The sequence below is a fragment of the Pinus tabuliformis genome, chromosome J, assembly GCF_031772625.1.
Source record: "Pinus tabuliformis cultivar Carrire ecotype Pingquan chromosome J, CPIR1, whole genome shotgun sequence".
In the NCBI taxonomy this organism is placed as follows: Eukaryota; Viridiplantae; Streptophyta; class Pinopsida; order Pinales; family Pinaceae; genus Pinus; species Pinus tabuliformis.
The window spans coordinates 870,387,588-870,409,509 of record NC_142295.1 but is presented as its reverse complement, the minus strand read 5'-3'; the positions used below and the strand labels follow the sequence as shown (position 1 = coordinate 870,409,509).

Below are 21,922 nucleotides of genomic sequence, written 5' to 3'. Positions count from 1 at the left end.
GAACATTTAAAGTTTTATAAACTTAATAGTTATTCCCTGCCCCAATTGGGCTCCCAAGCTATTCTAGAATCATCCTATCCTTTCTAATCTCTTCCGCTCCCTTCCTATCCGTCCTCTACTGGAATATGCCATGGTGTCAGTTATACTGATTTAACCATTCATAAACCTCAAGGGTGACAGCGCCGACTATATCAACTTGATTACCTAGTAGGCATTCGACAGTTATTATCTCACATCTAGGGGAGGCTGGCTTGCACAGTCCTCCCATGACTCCAGGTTTTGGTGGATAAACAATGGGCAACACCTCCACCCCTCCTAGTAGGACTAGTGTCAATATTTTATCATGGAATCTGATTAAGCCTCAATTGTTTTTGGAGCTTTTGTCATCACATGGCCATTTGGTAACGATGTTATGTGCAATGTAAACACTAGTCACTAAAGCAATTACTGATATATTATATAAACCCTAACTTTCAGACGAAGTTTTTTGAAGGAATGGAGTATTTAATGACCCATTTCGATTCATAAGCAAAAGGGTATTAGCATGCATAAGATGTATGCGTATGATAGCTACATATGGATACATCGCATGCCTTGCACTAGTATACTTATTAAATAATTAGGAGAAATGTTTAAATGAATGAAAAATGGGCTAAATACCTAGATTATTGAGAAGGGAGATATTACCTAAAATTCGACACTCAAAATGTACATATTAAATACTTCATACTTATAAGATTAAATAAAATTTACAATTCCAATCCTTTTAATGTAAATATTGATCACTATAGCATTAAAGTTATAAGTTAATTATTGTTGACATATATATATATATATATATATAAAAGTTAAAATTACTAAATTAATATAACAAACATTTGATATATATGTATAACTATTCATTTTTTATATTATAATTAAATTTTATAAAAGTTAAAATTATTAAGTTTAAACATGACAAACATATCAAGATATATATACGTACCCTCACCTCCCAGTTACACGTAAAGCTTATATCTGTCAAATAAAATTTGATGAGGGCGGTGACCGCCTAGGAAGGGTATTTATCCCAAGTACGCAGAGACACCAGGGGAGGGGGATTTTTGGGGTAAGAAACACTGGAAGGAGAATGGGAGATCTGAATCAGAGCTGGAGATTCGAATCAAAACTTGAGATTTGAGCAATTGTTCTTGAAGCTTTTGGGCATGGGGGCCAAAATACTCCAATTGTGAAGTATTTTGGAGCTGGGTACCAAGGCTGTGCTCAGTTTGGCTGGGAGGATTTGGTCATTTGGTATCGGGAGCAATTGGGGCTACCTCAGCATGGAATCGATGTCAAACTCGAAAACCAGGTATGTATATGTGAATTAAATTGATAAATTATGACTAAATTGTAACTGGTAAATTCTGTAGAATTTAGTGGTTTAATTTGGGTTAGGTCCTTACATAGGCATAGTGATTGTCACATGTGGTTGGTTAGGTTGGTGAATGTAGGGTGTTATTAAATCCCCAACCAAGGTTCTAGTCTCACCTAGCACATACTTGTGCTTGTGCTTGTGTTTGTTTTACACTAGTACTTGGGACAATGGATGGGGCCAGGTGGAAGTCCTAGGAAAATTTGGTAGAACATGTACTCCGCAATTGTAGTATGTTAAATTTAGGTATGTTCTATGCTTAGAGCAATTTATTTAAATTTTCACAGTTAACTCAATATCTTTTATAGATTAGCAATCACATCAGCATTAAAGTAAATTGTAGATAGAACATAAACATAGATCACAAAAGACAAGCCAAGAAAAGAGGACACAAGATGTGGCGCTAGTCAGGGACAAGCCCCAATGTGGGGAAACCCTTGATCAATTCTTCTTATATGTTCTTCAATAGTTCAGCAGAGAGAGAGAGAGAGAGAGAGAGAGAGAGAAAGTACATATACAACAGAAGTCAACAATTTGACTTATCTAAGTAAGAGCATAGATCATCTCTAAGTAGATGATACATGAGGTAGCTGAACTCAGTTGAAGACATACTGCTTCAATTGAGTCTCCCAAGTGACTCCATCACCATGCATTGTGCTGCATCTCATCATCACGCTCCACCTCACTGTGCTGCACCATGCTGCACCCATCATCACTATGATGGACCTCATTACCATAGTGCTGCACCTTATGTTGTACCTTCCTGTACTGAAACATCTTGTTGTACCTTATCATCTTGCTGCACCCACCAGTGCTGCCTCACACTGTACCTCACTGCTTGCCACCATGTGCTTGTTGTACCTTGCTTACCATACTGCTGTCTCAATTTGCTATTGCTGCTGTCCTATCACAGCGGCTGTCCCAATTGTATTGTTGCTGTCCTATCACAGCTGCTGTCCCAATTGTGCCATGCCATAGCTGCTGTCCCAATTGTATTGCTGCTGTCCTATTACAGCTGCTGTCCCAATTGTGCCATGCCATAGCTGCTGTCCCAATTGTATTGATGTTGTCCCATCACAACTGCTGTACCATGCCATCATTGTAACATTGCTCTACTTTCCTAAACTACATCACCATGTTGTTTAGATGATTTTCTATTTGCTGCATTGGTGGGCAGCCTTTAGGTGAGGCCATCAACAGTCCTACCTATTGGCATGCTGCTCCAACTCTATTCGTTAGAGCACACTGCTGTATCCTCCATGTTATCCCATAGTCAACCCCATAAGGATTGTGGCCAGCTTCATGACCAACAGTTAGGGTGAGACTAGATATTTATTGACTGCGGCTAGGGATCTTTAGAACAACAGCATAGGACTTGTGTTTAGGCCTCTCCATATAGCATCATACACTGCCCTTTCTTGCACCCAAGACACCTCTACGCAGCCCTAAAACAGTCTGCCCTACCTCGGCCTCCCTTACAGCAATTCAGCCCTCCAAAAGACCCATGAATTGCTGCGGCTAAGACCTTCTATTTGACTGTGGTTAGGGCATCCTATAGACGGCTTAGGATCACCCTTGGGACAACGTATAAATCTCTTCCTTGGCTGCGGTTTGATTTCATTAGGGCAGCGTATAGGTGTCTGCAATTAGGGCTCTTTCTTTCATTGCGTCTAGGGTTAGATCTCCCATCTAGGACTGCGGCTAGGGTTTGTTAAGGCCTCCTCCATAGCTGCGTTAAACTTCTTCCATGACAAAGGTAAGGGATCCTTTAGGTCAACGTATAGATCCCTTCCATAGCTTCGCTGACCTGTCTTCTTTGCTGCAGCTAGGGCAACCTCCTTTCCTTCAATGTCTAGGGCTTCCTCGCCTAGATTTCTCTTCCACTAAAAACCCAAAGCGAGTGGAGAGAAATCAAGATAGAAGTGTGTCTGAAATGACTCTCAAGTCATCTCCTTCTATACTAAAACGTTGAGCACATATGGGTGTTATTTAGTTGCTGGCCGACCTTGATGAATTGTCTTATAACACAAATAAATTCATAACTCCATGAATACTTATTGGAATCAGATGATCTTTAGATCAGTCCTACACCTCTCGATGAGAGGGAACCAAGAAAAATATCAATTGCCATAAATAAGATGACTCACATGGAGTTTGGCCCTACTTGCCAATTTTAACATAGTAGGTTAGCCAAAGGTTTGCTTTCACAAATCCTTTTGCTTGTGCTCATGTTGACCAAAAGCATCCATCCAAAGAAATAAGAAAAAAGAAAAAGGCATGGTCATTAACATGACACTCTTGCAAAAAAATATAAACATGTAAACGAATATTATAAACTATAAACGACAATTGTATTATATATTTATTGCATATGTTATCTTGTGCTTATAAGTTTGTCAATTCCTAATTCACTATAAGATTGCAAAAGGAGGCATATGGGGATGTGATGTGAAGATAATGCGGTGGTTATTTGTTATTGGGGTTTACATTTATGGTGTAAAGTATTCTTTAAGTTCCTAGAAATGTATTTTATGGATCTTGGTTCTAAGTTTCTAACAAGATCCTTTACTTTAAGCTTTGATTTGATTGAATTCATTATAAACTTGCTTGTATTCAAATAGGAGGCAAGGGTGAATCTAATGGTAATTATTGCTTCTTGAGTTTTAGGGATGAATTTTTACCTGTTGCAACAACACGCCCAGAAACATTATTTGGTGATGCAGCAATCGCAGTGCACCCTCAGGTGTGCTGAATTTACATTGGTCCATCATTACATGCTCATTTCCGTTATGCCTTACGTGATCTAAATCAAATGCAATATGATCTACAACTACAAAACATTTTAATAATTTGGAAAAATTCTCTTCCTCCTGTTTTCTTTCATTTTGTGTATGACATGGTGTCACACTTTTACAATGTCTACATATTTTAATTTAAATTTACGTTCATTCATTATTACATTATCTTTTCCTTTATGTCTTATCCAATTTAAAAAAATACTAGATGATCTAGTTAATGTTTTCATGATTTGAAAAAAATCTCTCTTATTTTGTCTTTTATTTTGAAATGGAGTTAACACTTAGTTGAAATGTGTATCTATGTTTAATTTAAATGTTTATTCTTAAATTTGTACATACACGTGTGTGCATGTGCTATGTATTTGCGTGTGCTTGTGCATGCATATGTCTCTGTGGTTCGATTAGTTTTACAAACTTGAAATCCATATCATGAACTATTTACATATGCCAATAATGTGGGAGTAATTTTACTGGTTTGATTTGTGTTATGGTGGATTTTGTTAATATTTAATGTAGGATGATCGATATGCAAAATATGTTGGCAAAATGGCGGTTGTTCCAATGAGTGGTGGTCGGGAGATTCCCATTATTGCAGATGATGTATGTTCTCTTAGACCGTTTTTCCTAATATGACCTTTTTGATATTTCTTGGTTGTTGTTTTATGTTTTACATAATGTTGGCCTTGATTTTTTAATACCATGTAACATGACATATTTTGTACCACGCATATGTGTTGAATATCAGCCACCATACTTGTAGAGAACACATATTTCTACAAGTCCTATCATAATAATTTCTTCTAATAATGCGAAGTACTTATCATGAGTATTTATATTGTTATTTGTTTGTTGAGCATTATTTAATGATGTTATTGATTTGTGTTATCAATACATGTACAACATTGAATAGATCAATTGTTGGTCATGTTAGTGATAAATGATTATCTTATTCTTGACTTCGGAAGTTACATATAACATGGCAAAACAAGCTATTAGTTTTGAATCTAGGTAACATAGTAAGAGGGACTAGACAATATCCTAAATTACCGAATCTTGTGAGAGATTCACTCCCAAGAAGTTCTAATCTTGGAAATGCCATTAATTGAGGTTGTTACCTACAACTCTATAAATTAGGGTCCTTGTAAACTATTACAACATTGAGCTACCATGAAAATAAAGCATTTTGAGAGTTGATGTTTCCTTTACATTTTATAGAGGTTATACCATTCTACATCCATTGTAGATCTTTTGTGTGATATGTAATATTGAATGATGCTTGGTTGATGTGTCAGTTCATCTTAATGATGTCTGATACCAATGCTGATTTCTACATCATATTAGATGGGAAATAGTTCTTGGGCTACTCAAGTTTCTTGTTGTTAATTTTAGGTATGTTCTATGCTTAGAGCAATTTATTTCAATTTTCACAGTTAGCTCCATATCTTTTCCAGATTAGCAATCACATCAACATTAAAATAAAATTGCAGATAGAACATAAACATAAATTGCAGAAGACAAGCCAAGACAAGAGGACACAAGATGTGGCGCTAGCCAGGGACAAACCCCAATGTGGGGAAACCCTTGATCAATTCTTCTTATATGTTCTTCAATAGTTCAGCAGAGAGAGAGAGAGATAGTACGTTTACAATAGAAGTCAACACTTTGACTTATCTAGATAAGAGCATAGATCATCTCGAAGAAGATGATACATGAGATCAGTTGAAGACATGCTGCTTCAACGAATTCTCCAAGGTGACTCTTTCACCTATCATTGTGCTGCATTTCGTCATCATGCTGCACCTCACCGCGCCTCACCATGCTGCACCTCACCGCGCCTACCGTGCTGCACCCATCATCACTATGCTGCATCTCATCACGCTTCATTAATCATGACTGTACCCATCACTGTATTGCATTATGTGCCATTGCTGCACCATGTTGCCATCCTGACCTATGTGTTGGCTGCACCTTGCTTGCTTGTTTTCCCTTGCTTGCTTGTTGTCCCTAGCATGCTTGTTGTCCTTAGCATGCTTGTTATTGTATGCTAGTTGTCCCTTGCATGCTCGCTGTAACATTGCATGCTTGGTGCATTTGCTGCTAAGTACCATACAACTGTCCCAATGATAGTTAGCTGTCTCTTGCATGCTGCTCTTCTTCGGAGACAGATGCTCCAGCTGTTTCGGCAATTCCCGACAGTTCTGGCAGTTCTGGCTGTTCCCGACAGTTCCAACAGTTCCGATTGTTCCCCGCAGTTTCGGTAGTCCCGACAGTTCTGGCTTTTTCTGCTTTTTCGACAGTTTCGACTTTTCTAGCATTTCCGGATTTTCCGGCATTTCCGGCTTTTCCGGCTTTTCTAGCAGTTCTGACTTTTCTGGCAGTTCCGGCTTTTCCGACAGTTTCAACTTTTCTGGCAGTTCCAGCTTTTCCGGCAGTTTTGGCAGTTCTGCTTTTTCGGCTTTTCCGGCTTTTCCGGCGGTCCCGACTTTTCTGGCAGTTCCGACTTTTTCGGCATTTCCGGCTTTTCTAGCAGTTCCGACAGTTCTGGCTTTTCCGACAGTTCCGACTTTTCTGGCTTTTCCAGCAGTTTCGACTTTCTGCCCTCTGGATCAGGGCAACGTTATTCCTTAGGATCTCTCCTCCTACTAAAACCCAAAGACAAGTAGAGAGAGGAAGAGATCCCAAGTGTGTTGAAATGACTTGAAGGCCACCTCTATTTATACTAAAATGTTGAGCACATGTGGGGTTTATTTGGTTGCTGGCCGACCTTGACGAATTGTCTTATAACGCAAATAAATTCATAACTCCATGAATACTTATCGGAATTGGATGATTTTTAGATCAATCCTACACCTCTCGATGAGAGGGATCCAGGAAAAATATCAGTTGCCATAAATAAGATGACCCACATGGAGTTTGGCCCTAGTTGCCAATTTTAACACTTGTGCCTTGACTCTTGAATGTACGAGACAAGTATGGTAAGCATGCAATTTTTGTACACTATTCTTTTGGCATTTTTGGAGTACATTTGTTAATTTGTTGTCCACAAGTACAATTGATAGGTTATGAGTATGCTAACATTGAGATTTAGATGTAAAACATCGTATGCGACTTGTGGCTACATACAATCCAATCACTATATTGATTATGTGTAGGAAAATATTATGTTATATTTGATTCATAATTGACAATAGCTCTACCAAGGTATTTGGGTAAGAATTTTGGATAAGAGGATAAAGACCTAAGCACTTTTTTGTTACAATAGACATAATTATTTTGTTGGAAACCAACTCCCGTTTGCATGTAGTTTTTCTCATTGTTTTTGTTTTGGACTACTTGAGTTAAAACATAGATATATATCTAGGTGCGTCCTATAGGCTTTTGCTTGAATTTTTTTTTTTTATGAATTGTACTCATTATATTTTATAGTAAGCATGTGAACCTTTTTTTCTTCTAGGTAACATATACTAGGGAAAAGCACCTAAGTACTTCCCCCCTCATTCTAAGGGTGACACTTAGGGAAAACCCTAGATTCTTTAGGGATCAAGGCTAGGTCATCAACTTATGAACAAATTATGTGTAGCTTATCAACAATTGTTTCACTAAGAGCAAACATGTTAGAAAGTGGGATTTGAACTTGGGTGGGGAGGGTAATAACTTTCCCTCATAGCCACTTGAGCAACACCCTACTAAGAAGCATGCAACCCTATTTATAGAACAAGTGGTGTACATTAATGTCAAGGGCATATATCTTATATTTAAATTCATGATTAGAGAACAAAAATGTTAGTTTTTGTAGCATCAGACTAGTGTTCTAATCTTGACTTTGGTCAGAGAGGCTAAGGAACATAGGATCTCCAAAACCCAAAAAAGGTTTCATGATAAAACACCTACAGATGGCTCAATTAAGTTAAATTAATCAATAATTAAATATTTCCTAAGTCTAACTTAGGAAAAGTGATTAATTGACAACAATTAATTGAGAAAGGTGAGAACTTTCTAGAAACTCACACAGATTGAGTTGGAGATGATATTAGCCGTTGATGGGGATCTAATCATGGTCATTAGCTCACCAACGAGAGATTATAAGAGCAACTCGATGGGTAGATGGAGAATACACTTGGGAGGTTGAGTTCCTTGGTAGATCGAGCTATCCAGCTAGAAAGGTCGAGCAAGGAAGAAGAGTTTGAGCCATAAGGGATGCAGAGACAAAGAGGGAGCAACAAAAGTGAATTTCGGAGGATTTTCCAGTTTTAGAGATAAGTCTTTCTTGGAGTCTTTCATCCCTTTCTTCTTTGGATAAGTCTTTCCCAATTTTGATTATTTGAGGACAGGTCTTGGATCCAAGGTTGAGGTCCAATGTATCAGGGGACTCTTGGTTATCATGCTTGGTGATGCTAACGTCATTCCTATCGAAATGTTGCTCATTAATTATGTCCATGGCTCTCTTAAGGGGTTCTTCATGGTTTTGAAGGAAGTTGCTTATGTCTTGGTCGTTTTCAAAAACATGCCAATGGTCTTCATAATTAGGGATAAAGGTTCTGTGGATGGTATCAACTATACATTTCCCCTTTTTAGAGATGTTATTATGAATGGTTGAGGAAGTGGATGCGGCTATGGCTAAGGCATTGGCCATGTCGTTGGTTGAGGAGTGGACCCCACTGCAGCAAGTTGGCCTCTAGTGTCCTGAAGACGTTGAAGATAGAGATTCACCCCTTCTCCTTTCTACATCAAAGTCCGCTGCAACTTTTGCTCTAAATACATCTTTCGCTGTATCCTTGCCCTGCAAGTGTGAGACCACATGATCTCGAACTTCATCGAGAATGAGCCTCTTTGCTTTCCCCTCCTCGGCCTTGTACTTTTTCTTTTGATCCTTGTCAGCAGGAACAACTACAACACTATTGACGTAGGCCTCGAGATCATATTCCTCTAGAACAACTAAGATTCTGGTCTTCCATATGACATAGTTGGATGCACCTTCCAACCTGTCCTGATCTCTGAGCCCATGCGATGCCATCTCACCCAAATGTTGAACTGACTCTTCTAGTCACTGCTTAGCACTGTTTAGCTGTTCAGCAAGTGAGAAATTCGAACTTTCTAGCGGAAAGTTCTCTGAGGAGAAAATTCCTCTTCTACGTGTCTCCGTTCTTTTCCAGCGGATTTCTGGCCCGGCAGAAATTACACCCTTCAAGCACTGCGCTGAGGCTCTGCGTCACTCCCTCTGCCTCTGCAAACTCACGAACTGGAAATCGTACGTCTCACTCAAAGAGAGATTTCCTCGGATTTGCTTCCTGACAAGGACTGTGCGATCCCTTCAAGGGGATTCGAATTGCTGCCAAGTGCAGCTTTTGACCTCACCGCTCAGTACTGGATCTGCTCTTCCTATTTCTTAATCAATGCTTTGATACCATGTGAAAATTTCTACATTGTAGGAACCCCTACTACAACAAATTTGAATCTACTTCGCCTACTTGATTTTAAATTACATTCATCAAGTTATTCTTCTGAATATTGAAGCAAATTACTTCTGCAACCTACACTAATTTAATATTTGATCTCATGAAACATAAAATAGAGAAAAGAACAAGATACATAGGACACTTATTTTTGGACACAATAGTCCCTGGAAAGACCCAATGCGGGAAAACCGGTGCAGCAGTTCTGAGGGTTTATTATTATGCAAGAGAAATATCTGAATAGAACTCTAGGATGCTCATCTAGCAGTGCTTTACAGAGAAAAAATATTGGCGAAAAATCTGAGTGAGTTTTAACTCACTTCACCCTACAAAATTCTGGCTGATCCGACACAAGACTAGCTAACCCGACTATTTCTGCACAGGCTCTGCGTTCGCCCTGCATCACCTTCTCTGCCTTCTGCGTCAGCTCTCCCGGCTGTTCCGACAATTCCCGGCTGTTTCGACGATTCCCGGCAGTTCCGGCAGTTCCCGACAGTTTTAGCTGTTCAAACAATTTTTGATTCTACGTGATAGGCAACTTTTTTGCGTCAGCTCTCCCAGCGAATGCGCTCCCTCTGCGTCATCTCTATCGGCTGTTTCGGCAGTTCTGGATTCTATGTGACAGGCAACTTTTCTACGTCATCTCCCTCGGCTACTGCGCTGCCTCTTTGGAAGCTCTCTCCACCTCTTTGTTTTGTATTTTTTGGAAAATCCTCCCGGATTCTCTCTGCTCCTCAGTTGAAGATCTCCCCAATCGATTTTCCTCCTGAGAACATATTTTAGAAAATTGATTTCCTCAATCTCTTTGTGTGTGTTTCCAAATGAACCCCAAGCCTCCATTTTATGCTTTTCCTATTGAGTCTTCAATCACTGAGATTAAGTCTCTAATCAATGGTTAAGATTAAAACATGACTTGATCTGCCTTCTAGATCATTCTCACCCATATTTTGATTAATACCCATTAATATTTTAATTTCCCTAAGTTTAGACTTAGTAACTCCATTAAAAATATTAATTATTTTAATAAAATACAATTCGGGTGGAATTGCACCAAACGGTTTCGGCATTCTTTAGAACTCCTGTGCCTTAGCCTCTCCACCAATTTTCAAGGCTAGAGCACTTCCGATGCTACCAAAAACTAACAATATAATAATGGAGTGGAGTGGGGAATCAGGGGAATCATCTAGACCACATGTCAAGGTGGATGGGTATCTATAATAAGGGAAGCCCACACTTGGTTATATGAATGTAGGAGGGAGAAAATCGTGGTACATGAGTTACCCCGACCTTTGTTTTTCCACCCTTCTTCATATTCCTTTTGCCTTTTATTGATTTTTTTCGATCACTGCTCAGGGCTCCAGGGTATGGAGAGCATGATGTGTAATATATAGCAGTGTATACCCCCTTGAGGTGGGGAAGTTCATCGCCCACCAGGGATTGGGACAATCATGGGTTTCTTAATGATGGAGGGGGCTCATGTAGGGCCCATAGGAATCAAGGTGATGGCCATGAATAAGAGGTAGAGCTCATGTTTGGCTTTTGCCCACGTGTTAAATTTGTATGTCCCAACCATCTTTTACATTTTGTGGTACATTTCCTCTTGAGTGGCCAAATTATGCTTTTTACTTTCTTTTTAGCTGCATCAACCTTAGGGGCATCATTCTAGACTCGACCCAAGGTGTTGACAAGGGGAGGGGGACGCTAACCCTATGTGGACACAATGGACACATGTGGACCTAGATGGGAAAATAGATGAATGGGGCCCAAATAAGTGGAGAGGAAGTAATGTAGGTGGTATCGGGAAGTGGGAGCACGCACAAAATCAAGTTTTCCCATGTAGTGCCAACCCTAAAGCTAACTGCCAGTAAAGGAGATCCCACGTGACTAGGATACAAGGGTAACCATGAAATCGGGCAATGGAGACAAGTATACAAACCTAACCCACTCTTTCCGCCGAATCCCCCTACCAATTCATGCCCAAAAGTGCTCATGACAAGTAAGGAAAACAACTCAACTATACCAATGAAATGACATACCTTTGGGGTCGGGAAGCCCACCTTCAAACATACATTCATAATAGATAGGCGAGAGACTACATGGCTGGCTCAGGTGGTGGAGAAAATGGCACATCGAGCTATCTGGGGGCTACAAGGGGCTGTTGCCCGCCGGCTGAGGACCATCTAGGAGAAAATTTTCTCCCATATACACAACGCAGAGGTGGTGGGTAACATGGACAATGGAGCATGTCGTCACATGACGAGATCTAGGGACATCTTCACCAACATGACCAAGGAGCCTAGAGATATACATGTAGAGCTTGGTAATAACACCAAGTATGTAGTAGAGGGCCTTGGTAGCATTGAGTTTATATGGACTTGGGGGGTATTATGGAGGTGAAGGGAGTGTTGTACATATTGAGTTTGGAGAAGAGTCTCTTATCAGTTTCGACCATGGAAAACAGAGGACTAGAAGTCAACTTCATGGGAGGTAATGTGGCTGTTGGCTCGAAAGGAGTTGATCCCAACAAAAGGCAAGTTATTGGGAGAAGAAGAAGAATCTCTATCTGTTGAGAGGACAACCGATGAAGGCTCTTGTACATGAGAGTGACAACTAATGTGAAATTTGGCATAGGAGGGTTGGACACCTACACGAAGGGTTCTTCCTATGTTATGGAGAATGGTGGTAGGTTTTGTGGGGATTAGGGTGGAGAAGGAAGGGGTGTGCAAAGAGTGTGCACATGACAAGTAGTCTAAGGTTGCATTTTTTCACAGCGAGACTAGGTCTAAGGGAGTGCTAGACTTGGTGCACTCAGACATTCGTGGTCGTATGTTTGTGGAGTCGATGATAGGGTCTTTGTTCTTTGCTACATTTATAGATGATTTTTCCAAGAAGACTTGGATCTACTTCCTGAAGACCAATGGTGAGGTCTTCGGTCTGTTTCAAGAGTTTGAAGCTCTTGTGGAGAACCAAACTAGGAAGAAGATTAAGGTGCTGATATTGGATAATGGGGGCGAGTATACCTCCAATGAGTTCCAGGATTTTTGCAGGGTAGCGGGTGTTGAATTTTCTAAGTCTATCCGTTAGAAAATTAATCTGTATTCTGCTGGTTTATTTCTTCTACTTGTAAATTTTGAACAAGTTATTTAAGACATTTAAATACCGAAATAAACAAAATACAATCACAACATCTACAAATCATCAACTGAAAGAAAACAAGCACACAAGTGACACCGTTAGTTTTGGACAAATGTCCCTGGAAAAACCCAATGTGGGAAAACTGGTGCAACCATTCTAAGGGCTTATTATTATGCAGTATTTCCTTGAGTACAACTGAGTGCCTAACCGGCTCACCCGACAGAGAAAAATACATGGCAACAATACCTCTATATTTAGAAACAGGTATTTAGAAAACCTGTCCCACGAAACCCTCTCCGACACAACTGAAGCTCAGCGCTGGTCTCTCGGCACGATCTCTGCCTCTTTGTCCAGTACTCACTGCCCCTCACTGCTGATCACTGATTCGACTTTGCTTAGCAACCCCGCTCTAGTAAATTGAATCATTGATCACTCTGGTGTGTTCTCCAACTAACCCTCAAGCCTCCTATTATACTTTTCCTGTTCGTCCTTCAACGACCGAGATTAAATCTCTAATCAACGACTAAGATTAGATTTGGTTTGATCCATGACTTTTGGAAACTTCTAACCCAATTTTGTATTAATATCCATTAATATTTTATTTTTCCTAAGTTTAGACTCTGGAACTCCATTAAAAATATTAATTATTTTAATATCTCCCAAACCGGGTACAATCTGTCCAAACCATTTATGGGTCTTGGAGATCTCGTGTGCTTTATCCTCTCCACCAATTTTCATGGCTATAGCACATCTGATGCTACCTCAAATCAACACTCCCTCTTAGCGAAGAATGTGCTCTAGTAATACTCCTCACTGAGCATTACTCTGATTATATGGCACTGGTACCTGTGCTGATGCTAGGCCTCCCCGCCCAACATCCTCTGCACTGTTGCATCCTGTACTGCTGCCCATGGCTCTGCCACTGCCACTGTTGCATCCGTACGACAACTCCTTTTGCATCCGTGCTGCTTCTGGTCCGTCCTCCCAACACTGTATCTGCACTTTAGCCCCTCTCATCATATTGCATCATGCTAGTGCATACTGCTACTGCACTGCAACTCAGTTACTGAGAAGTAATTGATCCACCCAACTTCTGACATCCCTGTCAGGCTAGAAATACTCCCGATGCTGAAGCTCTCTTTGCTGCTAACAAGTGCTCCCACTACTGACCTTTGCGTTGCTACAACAACTCCCTGCATCTCTCACCGAGGCAAGCCTCTCTATGCCATCCTGCACTGTTGCAACACTCTTCGTGCCTCTTGCACTATTGTAGCCTTCTAGCCTTGCACTGCCCGGGGACTCCTGCACTGTAGCACTCTCTGCCGCTTCATCCGCATCCATCTCTACTGACATCTACCAGTCCTGCTACTCACTCTTCGAGGCTTTCGTAGCAAGATATAATCCAAGAGGTTGGGTACGTCAAGGATCCTGCCCCTCATCGCCTGTAGTCTTCTTGACTACAACTCGATGTCTCCCCACCTCTTCTCTAGAGGTACATGAGCACTCATGGCACAATCGTCATCCTCCTCGACCTCCTTCTCCACCTTCGCTGGTGCTGCCTTAGAGTCAGACGCCTCTCCCTTAGACTTCTTTTGACACTAGTTTGGATAATGACCCAGTTACCCACAATTGAAGCACTTGAACTTGGAGAGGTCCTTTTTCTTCCTCTTCTCCTGCTTTCCCTCATATGCCAGAGCTGCATCCTCTTCCTCTTCCTTCTTGATCCAGACTCCTTTGCTGCTATTTCCTGTCTTGCTCAACCCCCTGATCTCCTCTTGGCGAAGAGCCGTCCACAATTCTTCCTAATCTGGAAGATCTGCCCTGCCTAGTATACTCTGGACAAATGTCTCGCACTCCTCGGAGACCGTGTTAAGTGTGGTCCTCACCAATATCTCCTCATCCGTCATGGCCCCTATGGAAGTCAGTTGGTCCCGGATCTCCTTCAACTGACCGAGGAAGTGATCTATCTGCCCCCCCTTCTGCATCTGGTATGACCTTCGCTGATTCTCCAGGGGCATCTTCCTCTGCATGGAAGTATGATGGTACAATGTCTTCAAAGTGTCCCACATCTCCTTTGCTGTTTCCTTCTCGGCAATATGTGGGACCACATGATCCTTGACCCCATCAAGGATGATACACTTTTGCCTTAGTCATTGCCTCCTCCTACCTTTCATTAGCTATCGGGTCAACTGGGATAGCTATCACTCTCAAGGCGAAGCCATTGATATGATGTCTATCTAGAATGGACAAGATCCTGGCCTTCCAGACCACAAAGTTGGACGCTCCGTCCAGCCTGTCATGATCTCTCAGCCCATTCACGGCCATCTCGCTACTCTTTTGTTGACTCCTCCAAGTCTCTCTACTTCCCGCCTGGAAGTTCTCTGTTCGACTCCTGCTGAGTCTCTACTTTCCGTCTGGAAGTTCTCTTCTGGACTCCCTCTGAGTCTCAATTTCCCTCCTGGAAATCCTTCTGCCAATCGTCAAGTTGCCCCTCTCCAATTGTCTGTGCAACTGCAACACTGATCCGGATTGCTTGGCTAGAAATCCGCCTTGGCAACAACTCCCTCTACCTTGGTCTTGCCCTGTTAGGTACTGTTTTGACCACAGTACCCCACCGGCTTTGCACTTGCAAACTGCACACAACTTCCTTCGCCCCAACAATTGAAGGACTGAGCCTCTAGGTTCTGCGCAATCTCGACTACAGCAAAAATAGCTCCCTTAGCGATTGTGTCAACCCTCCTGGTCTTTGTGTGGCTCTGCGTGAGCCTCTCTCTACCCTCCTTAACCTCTGTGCTGGCATCTCTCTGGCTTGGATTGATGACGCAGTCCCTCTGTGTCAACCCTTGCTCTGTTGCTCCTGCAAGGATCAGCTACTGTCACTCGGGACACCTGCTTCTGCTGCAAATGCTCTGCTTCGCTGATGCCTTCAACTCTTCTGTGATCTGTAAACACGCTATGATACCATGTTGAATTTTCTAAGTCAATCTGTTAGAAAATTAATCTGTATTCTGCTGGTTTATTTCTTTTACTTGTAAATTCTGAACAAGTTATTTAAGACATTTAAATACCGAAATAAACACAATATAGTCACAACTTCTATAGATCATCAACTGAAAGAAAACAAGCACACAAGTGACACCGTTATTTTTGGACAAATGTCCCCGTAAAAACCCAATGCGGGAAAACCGTTGCAACTATTCTAAGGGTTTATTATTATGCAGTGTTTCCTTGAGTACAACTGGGTGCCTAACTAGCTCACCCGACAGAGAAGAATACAAGGCAACAATACCTCTATATTTGGAAACATGCATTCAGAAAACATGTTCCACGAAACCCTCTCCGGCACAATTGAAGCTCAACACTGGTCTCTCGGCACAATCTCTGCCTCTCTATCTAGTACTCACTTCCTCTCACTTCTGATCACTAATTCGACTTTGCTTAGCAACCTCACTCTAGCAAATCGAATCACTGATCACTCCGGTGTGTTCTCCAACTGACCCTCAAGCCTCCTCTTATACTTTTCCTGTTGGTCCTTCAACGGTCGAGATTAAATCTCTAATCAACGACTAACATTAGATTTGGCTTGATCCATGACTTTTGGAACCTTCTAAGCCAGTTTTATATTAATACCCATTAACATTTTATTTTTCTTAAATTTAGACTTAGGAACTCCATTAAAAATATTAATTATTTTAATATCTTCCAAACCAGGTACAATTTGTCCAAACCATTTTTGGGTCTTGGAGATCTCATGTGCTTTAACCTCTCCACCAATTTTCATGGTTAGAGCACATCTGATGCTACCCCAAATCAACAGCAGGGATCAAGAAAGAGTTCTTGGTACCATACAACCCTCAATAGAATGGGATTGTCAAGAGGAAGAATAGGACTATAGTAGAGACAGTGAGGGAAATGATTTATGATGAGGAATTGCTTATTTTTTTTGTGGGCGAAGGCCTGTAATAGAACAATATATGTGCAGAATAGGAGTTGTCACAAGGTATTGGAGAACGCGACTCATGACGAAATGCTTATAGGAGAGAAACCAGATGGGATCCATTTGCACATCTTTAGTAGTCCAGTGCATGTTGATGTTCCTACAGAGAAAAGGATGAAGCTGGAGCCCTTGTCAAAAAGGGTCATATTTGTGGGCTATTGTGAGGTATCAAAGGCCTACTGAGTCTACATTCTAGGTTATTGTCAGTAGGGATGTTCAATTCGAGAGTGAAAAATCCTTGAAACGCAAGAACTTGAATTAATTCTTCTAACTGATTATTCAGTTTATTAATTCACTGATTAATATTGAATTAATCACATTGCAATTTATTCACAAAATAAGTACTGCGGAAGATAAATTAGAAAATGAGAAAATACTGGCACACACACATATAAATGACAATTGTTTATGGACAAATGTCCCCGGAAAAATCCAATGTGGGAAAATCGGTGCAACAGCTAAGGGTTTTATTATTAAGTAACAGTGAGAAATTATAAATACAATCTCTGGATGCCCAACTAGCAATCCAATCAGCAAAATAATTTAGCAAAAATGTTTGTGAGGAAAATACCTCAACACCATGCTTGATCCAGCTTCAACAACTAGCAAATCTAGTTGTTCGTACAACATCTGCGTGAGCCTCTGCGCAGTGCTTGCGCAGGCCCTAACTCACTATGCGTCAGAACTGCTGGAAAGATCACGTCTTGGCTGACTTTGCCTCTGGAAGTGATTCCCTTGGCCTCCTGGAGATTTTCTGAACCAATTGCAATTGTATCACCTTTCAACTCAACAAAATTGATCTCCCTCTGAAGCTATCTGCACTGGCTCTTCGCAGCCTCTCTGGGAAATATGACCCTTCTACTGCTGACTCTCTCAAACTGGAAAAATTTCTCCGGACTCACTGTCTTTGCCCCTCTCTGTCTTTGCATCCCCTCTCTAGCTTAAATCCTTCTAGTAGATTGCTGTTCTTTGGAAAATTGAATTGCCCAAGTAAACTCGCTCTCCAAGTGTATTTCTCCATTTACCCATCGACCTCTACCTATAATCTCTAGTTGGGACTCCAACGACCACGATTAAAACTTAATTGATGGTTGAGATCATCTTCGGGTCGATCCGTGTGAGTTTCTAGAGAATTCTCACCTTTCTCAATTAGTTCCTATTAATTAACCACTTTTCCTAAGTTAAACTTAGGAAATTTTTAATTATAGTCAATCAATTTAATTGAGCCATCTCTAGGTTGAATTTCTAGAAACGATTTCTAGGTTTTGGGGAACTCCTGCGTTTTAGCCTCTCCACCAAGTTTTGAGACTAGAACACCATCTGATGCTACCAAAACTAACATTCCCTCTTAGCAAGAAAGGTGTTCTAGTGTCCTACTGCTATGACACCCTATCTCTGCTACATCCTCCAACCACGCTACTAATGTCTGACACTTGTAGTTGCTTACCACTATCCATCAAACATCGCGTTAACTCTGATGTTGATTTTGGGTAGCATTAGATGTGCTCTAACGTTGAAAATTGGTGGAGAGGCTAAGGCACATGAGATCTCCAAGACCCAAAATCGTTTGGAGAAATTCCACCCGGATGAGGAGTTATTAAAATAATTAATATTTTTAATGGGTTCCTAAGTATAAACTTAGGAAAATAAAAATATTAATGTGTATTAATAAAATATGGGTGAGAAAGTTCTAAGTGATGAGGATCAAGCCAATTCTAATCTTAGCCGTTGATTAGGGACTTAATCTCGGCCGTTGATTCATCAATAGGAAAGTATAAGAGGAGGCTTGTGCATCCAATTTTATCATTTGAAAGGCCAGGAATCTCAGGATGCTAGCAATCTTAGACAAACATCGTATGAAGGACTATTCCTTGAAGGTAGTTGTTGTACCGATCGACGCTGATCTGATGAAGAAGTACAAGGAGGCCCAGGCTAAGGCCAAGTGCATGATCCTAGACGGTGTCAAAGATCATGTAGTACCACACATTGCTGAGAAGGACACAACAAGGGAGATGTGGGAGGCGCTGACCACTTTGTATCAGGGCTTTTCCATCCAACGGAAGATGTTATTAGAAAATCAGTTGAGACAGTACTAGATGTAGAAGGGAGAAGAGATTGATCCCTTCCTTCTCAGGTTGCAAAGGATTTGTGACCAGTTGACTTTCGTGGGGTCTACACCAGATCCTGAGTTCATTGTTAGGATTGCCCTGAATGCAGTCACCGAGGACTATGAGACTTTTGTCCAAAGTATCTTGGGTAGAGCGACTCTCCCCAATTGGGAGGAGATGTGGGCAACTCTTCGACAGGAAGAGCTCAGGAGATTGACCAAGGCAGGGAGTAGCGGTAAGGGAGTTCGAATCAAGGAGGAGGAGGAGGATGCAACTCTCACATCAGCGGGACAGCAGGGGCTACAGAAGAGGAAGAAGTAAGACATCTCCAAGGTCAAGTGCTTCAACTATGGGGAGCTGGGACATTATGCCTCTCAGTGCCCCAGGAAGAAAGACAAGGGAGAAGCTTCTGACTCAAAGGCTACTCCAGCAAAGGCGGAGAAGGATGTCGAGACTGATGACGATTGTGCCATGAGTGCTCATGCGCCTCTAGAGAAGAGGTGGGGAGACTTGGAGCTGTAGTCAAGAGGACTACAGAAAAGGGCAGGATTCTTGAGGTGCCCAAGCTCTTGGATCACATCCGGCTACGGGAGCCCTTAATGACAGTAGCATGATGACAAGTGTCGGGTGGAGCAAGGTGTGATGGAGCGACAAGGCAGTGCTAGAGTGCAGAAGTCTGTAGCAGTGCAGTGGAGGTTGCAGCAGTGCGAGAGGCACAAAAGAGGTTGCAGCAGCACAGTGGCAGCAGAGGGAGCACAGGATAACAACAGAGGTAGCTTCAGCATCACGAGGCTTCCAGACTGACCAGGATGTCAGTGTTTGGGTGAAGTCAGTTACTTACTTCTTGATAACTAAGTTGCAGTGCAACAGTTAGCAGTGGCAGTAATATGGGCAGCATGTTGAGATGGAGTTGCAGTACAGATATAGCAGTGGAAATGTCATGGGCAACAGTACAAGAAGCAACAGTGCAGTGGATGTGGGGTAGCAGGCCAAGCATCAGCGCAGAGGACCAATGAGGAGGATCAGTGTGATGCTTCTATGATGAAGCATTGCTAGAGCACATTCCTCGCTAAGAGGGAGTGTTGATTCTAGGTAGCATCGGATGTGCTCTAGCCTTGAAAATTGGTGGGGAGGCCAAGGCACATGAGATCTCCAAGACCCATAAATCGTTTGGAGAAATTCCACCCAGATGAGGAGTTATTAAATAATTAATATTTTTAATGGATTCCTAAGTCTAAACTTAGGAAAATAAAAATATTAATGTGTATTAATAAAATATGGGTGAGAAAGTTCTAAGTGACAAGGACCAAGCCAGTTCTAATCTTAGTCGTTGATTAGGGACTTAATCTCGGCCGTTAATTCGTCGACAGGAAAAGTATAAGAGGAAGCTTGAGGGTCAGTTGGAGATACACCAAGTGATCAAAGAATTCGATTTTTTGGGGTGAGGTTTGCTGAGGAAATCGAGTTAGTGATCAAAGTTGCAGCGAGGGGCAATTCAGCAAGGGATTTTCATTCGAGGCTGAAGAAAACATAGCAGAGAGGCAGAGCAGTGCAGGCCCTAGAAGGGATGAGGCTAAGGCAGTAAAGCTGATGCAGAGGACGCAGAGGGTTGACGTAGTGAGACACAGAGGCTGACGCTGGGCCTTAGAGGCAGCGCTGGGGAGATTCTGTGGGGCAGATTGGGAGAAGATCAACAGATTTTGAGCGGTAGAGGGTGATGTAGCTCCTGGATGAGTGATGCAGTTCTAGAGCAGTGCTTGGAGCAGCTTTTGCTGTCCAGCATAGGGAATAGCTGGAGTCACTGTGGGGTTTGATCATCCGATTACTAATTTGCCGAAATATCTGTCTCCAGATAGGGTTACTACTGCCAAGGATATTCTTTGTTGGGTGAGCCTTTTCTGGCACCCTAGTTGTATTCACGAATCTGCTTAATAATACAAACCCTCTATATGTTGCACCAATTTTCCCGAATTGGGTTTTTCTGGGGACAATTGTCCAAAAATAATGGTGTCCCTTGTGTTATTGTCTCAATTTGTCTCAATGCATGATCTGTATATTTGTGAAGGCTGCAATAGTGTTTACTTCGATGTTTATGCAATTAAATAACTTGTTAATATAAAGAACAAGTAGGAGATTGTAAACCAGTAATTGTAGTAGGGGTTTTTGATGTGTTAGATTCAGAAATTTTCACATCTGATTCATCTATCATCGACTGTGGCTGAATCAAACTACTGCATCTGTGTTGCTGCTGACATTGCACTGTATATCCTGTACTGCTGCCAACTCTGCATCTGCACTGAAACTCTCTCTCAACTATTGTTGCTGCTCCTACAAACACTGCAACTGAGAAGCATCCGAAATATTGAATTATCTGTCTCTGACTCTCTGCGCTACAACTGTCTCCTGAGCATCTGAGTGCTACTAGCCTCTACTGTCCACTAGGGAATCTGCGCTGCTGGCATGTTCTTGACTCTGTACTGAGCCTCCTGCTTTGCTATTGACACTGCTCTGTGCTCCTCAACATATGACTGCCACTAGTCTGCAACTGTCACTCTGGAACTGACTGCATCAACTAACACTAATTCTGTTGCTATTGAATACTGTGGGCCCCTGTAGCAAGGGTAATGATCCATAAGGAAACACCATCTGATGATTCCTCAAGGGACCCTGCCCATACCTCTGCGCGACTTTGGGACTATAGCTCCATAGTGCCCCATCTCTCTCCTGGAGGTATAACTTCATACATGGCAAAATCTTCCTCCAGTTTGAAGGATACTTTATCTATCTTTGCGGATGTCACCGCCTCATCATGCTTCTCCTGCTTGTCCTTCTTCCTTTGAGGACACTGAGTACTATAGTGGCCAAAATCACCACACCTAAAGCACTTGACCTTAGATAAATCCTTCTTTTTCTTCTTCTCCACCTGTGAACCCTGTCCTTGACTGGGACCCTTTGATGCAGAGTTGCGGGGGAGCGTTCCCCCCCCCGCTCCCGCTCCCAATCCGCGCTCCCGATAA

At 41.7% G+C, this 21,922-nt stretch overlaps 1 protein-coding gene across 4 annotated transcripts in view; it reads left to right on the top strand.

Annotated features, from left to right (window-relative positions):
* Window positions 1-21,922, top strand: part of EMB2247 (protein EMBRYO DEFECTIVE 2247) — a 418,314-nt gene that overhangs the window by 164,096 nt on the left and 232,296 nt on the right. For 3 of the 4 annotated variants that reach the window (XM_089378646.1, XM_089378648.1, XM_089378645.1), the window contains exons 10-11: window positions 4,082-4,157; window positions 4,729-4,812. In XM_089378646.1, coding sequence (XP_089234772.1) covers window positions 4,082-4,157; window positions 4,729-4,812 — 160 coding nt within the window. The remainder of the gene's footprint in view (window positions 1-4,081; window positions 4,158-4,728; window positions 4,813-21,922) is intronic. The other variant, XM_089378647.1, reaches the window with a different exon arrangement.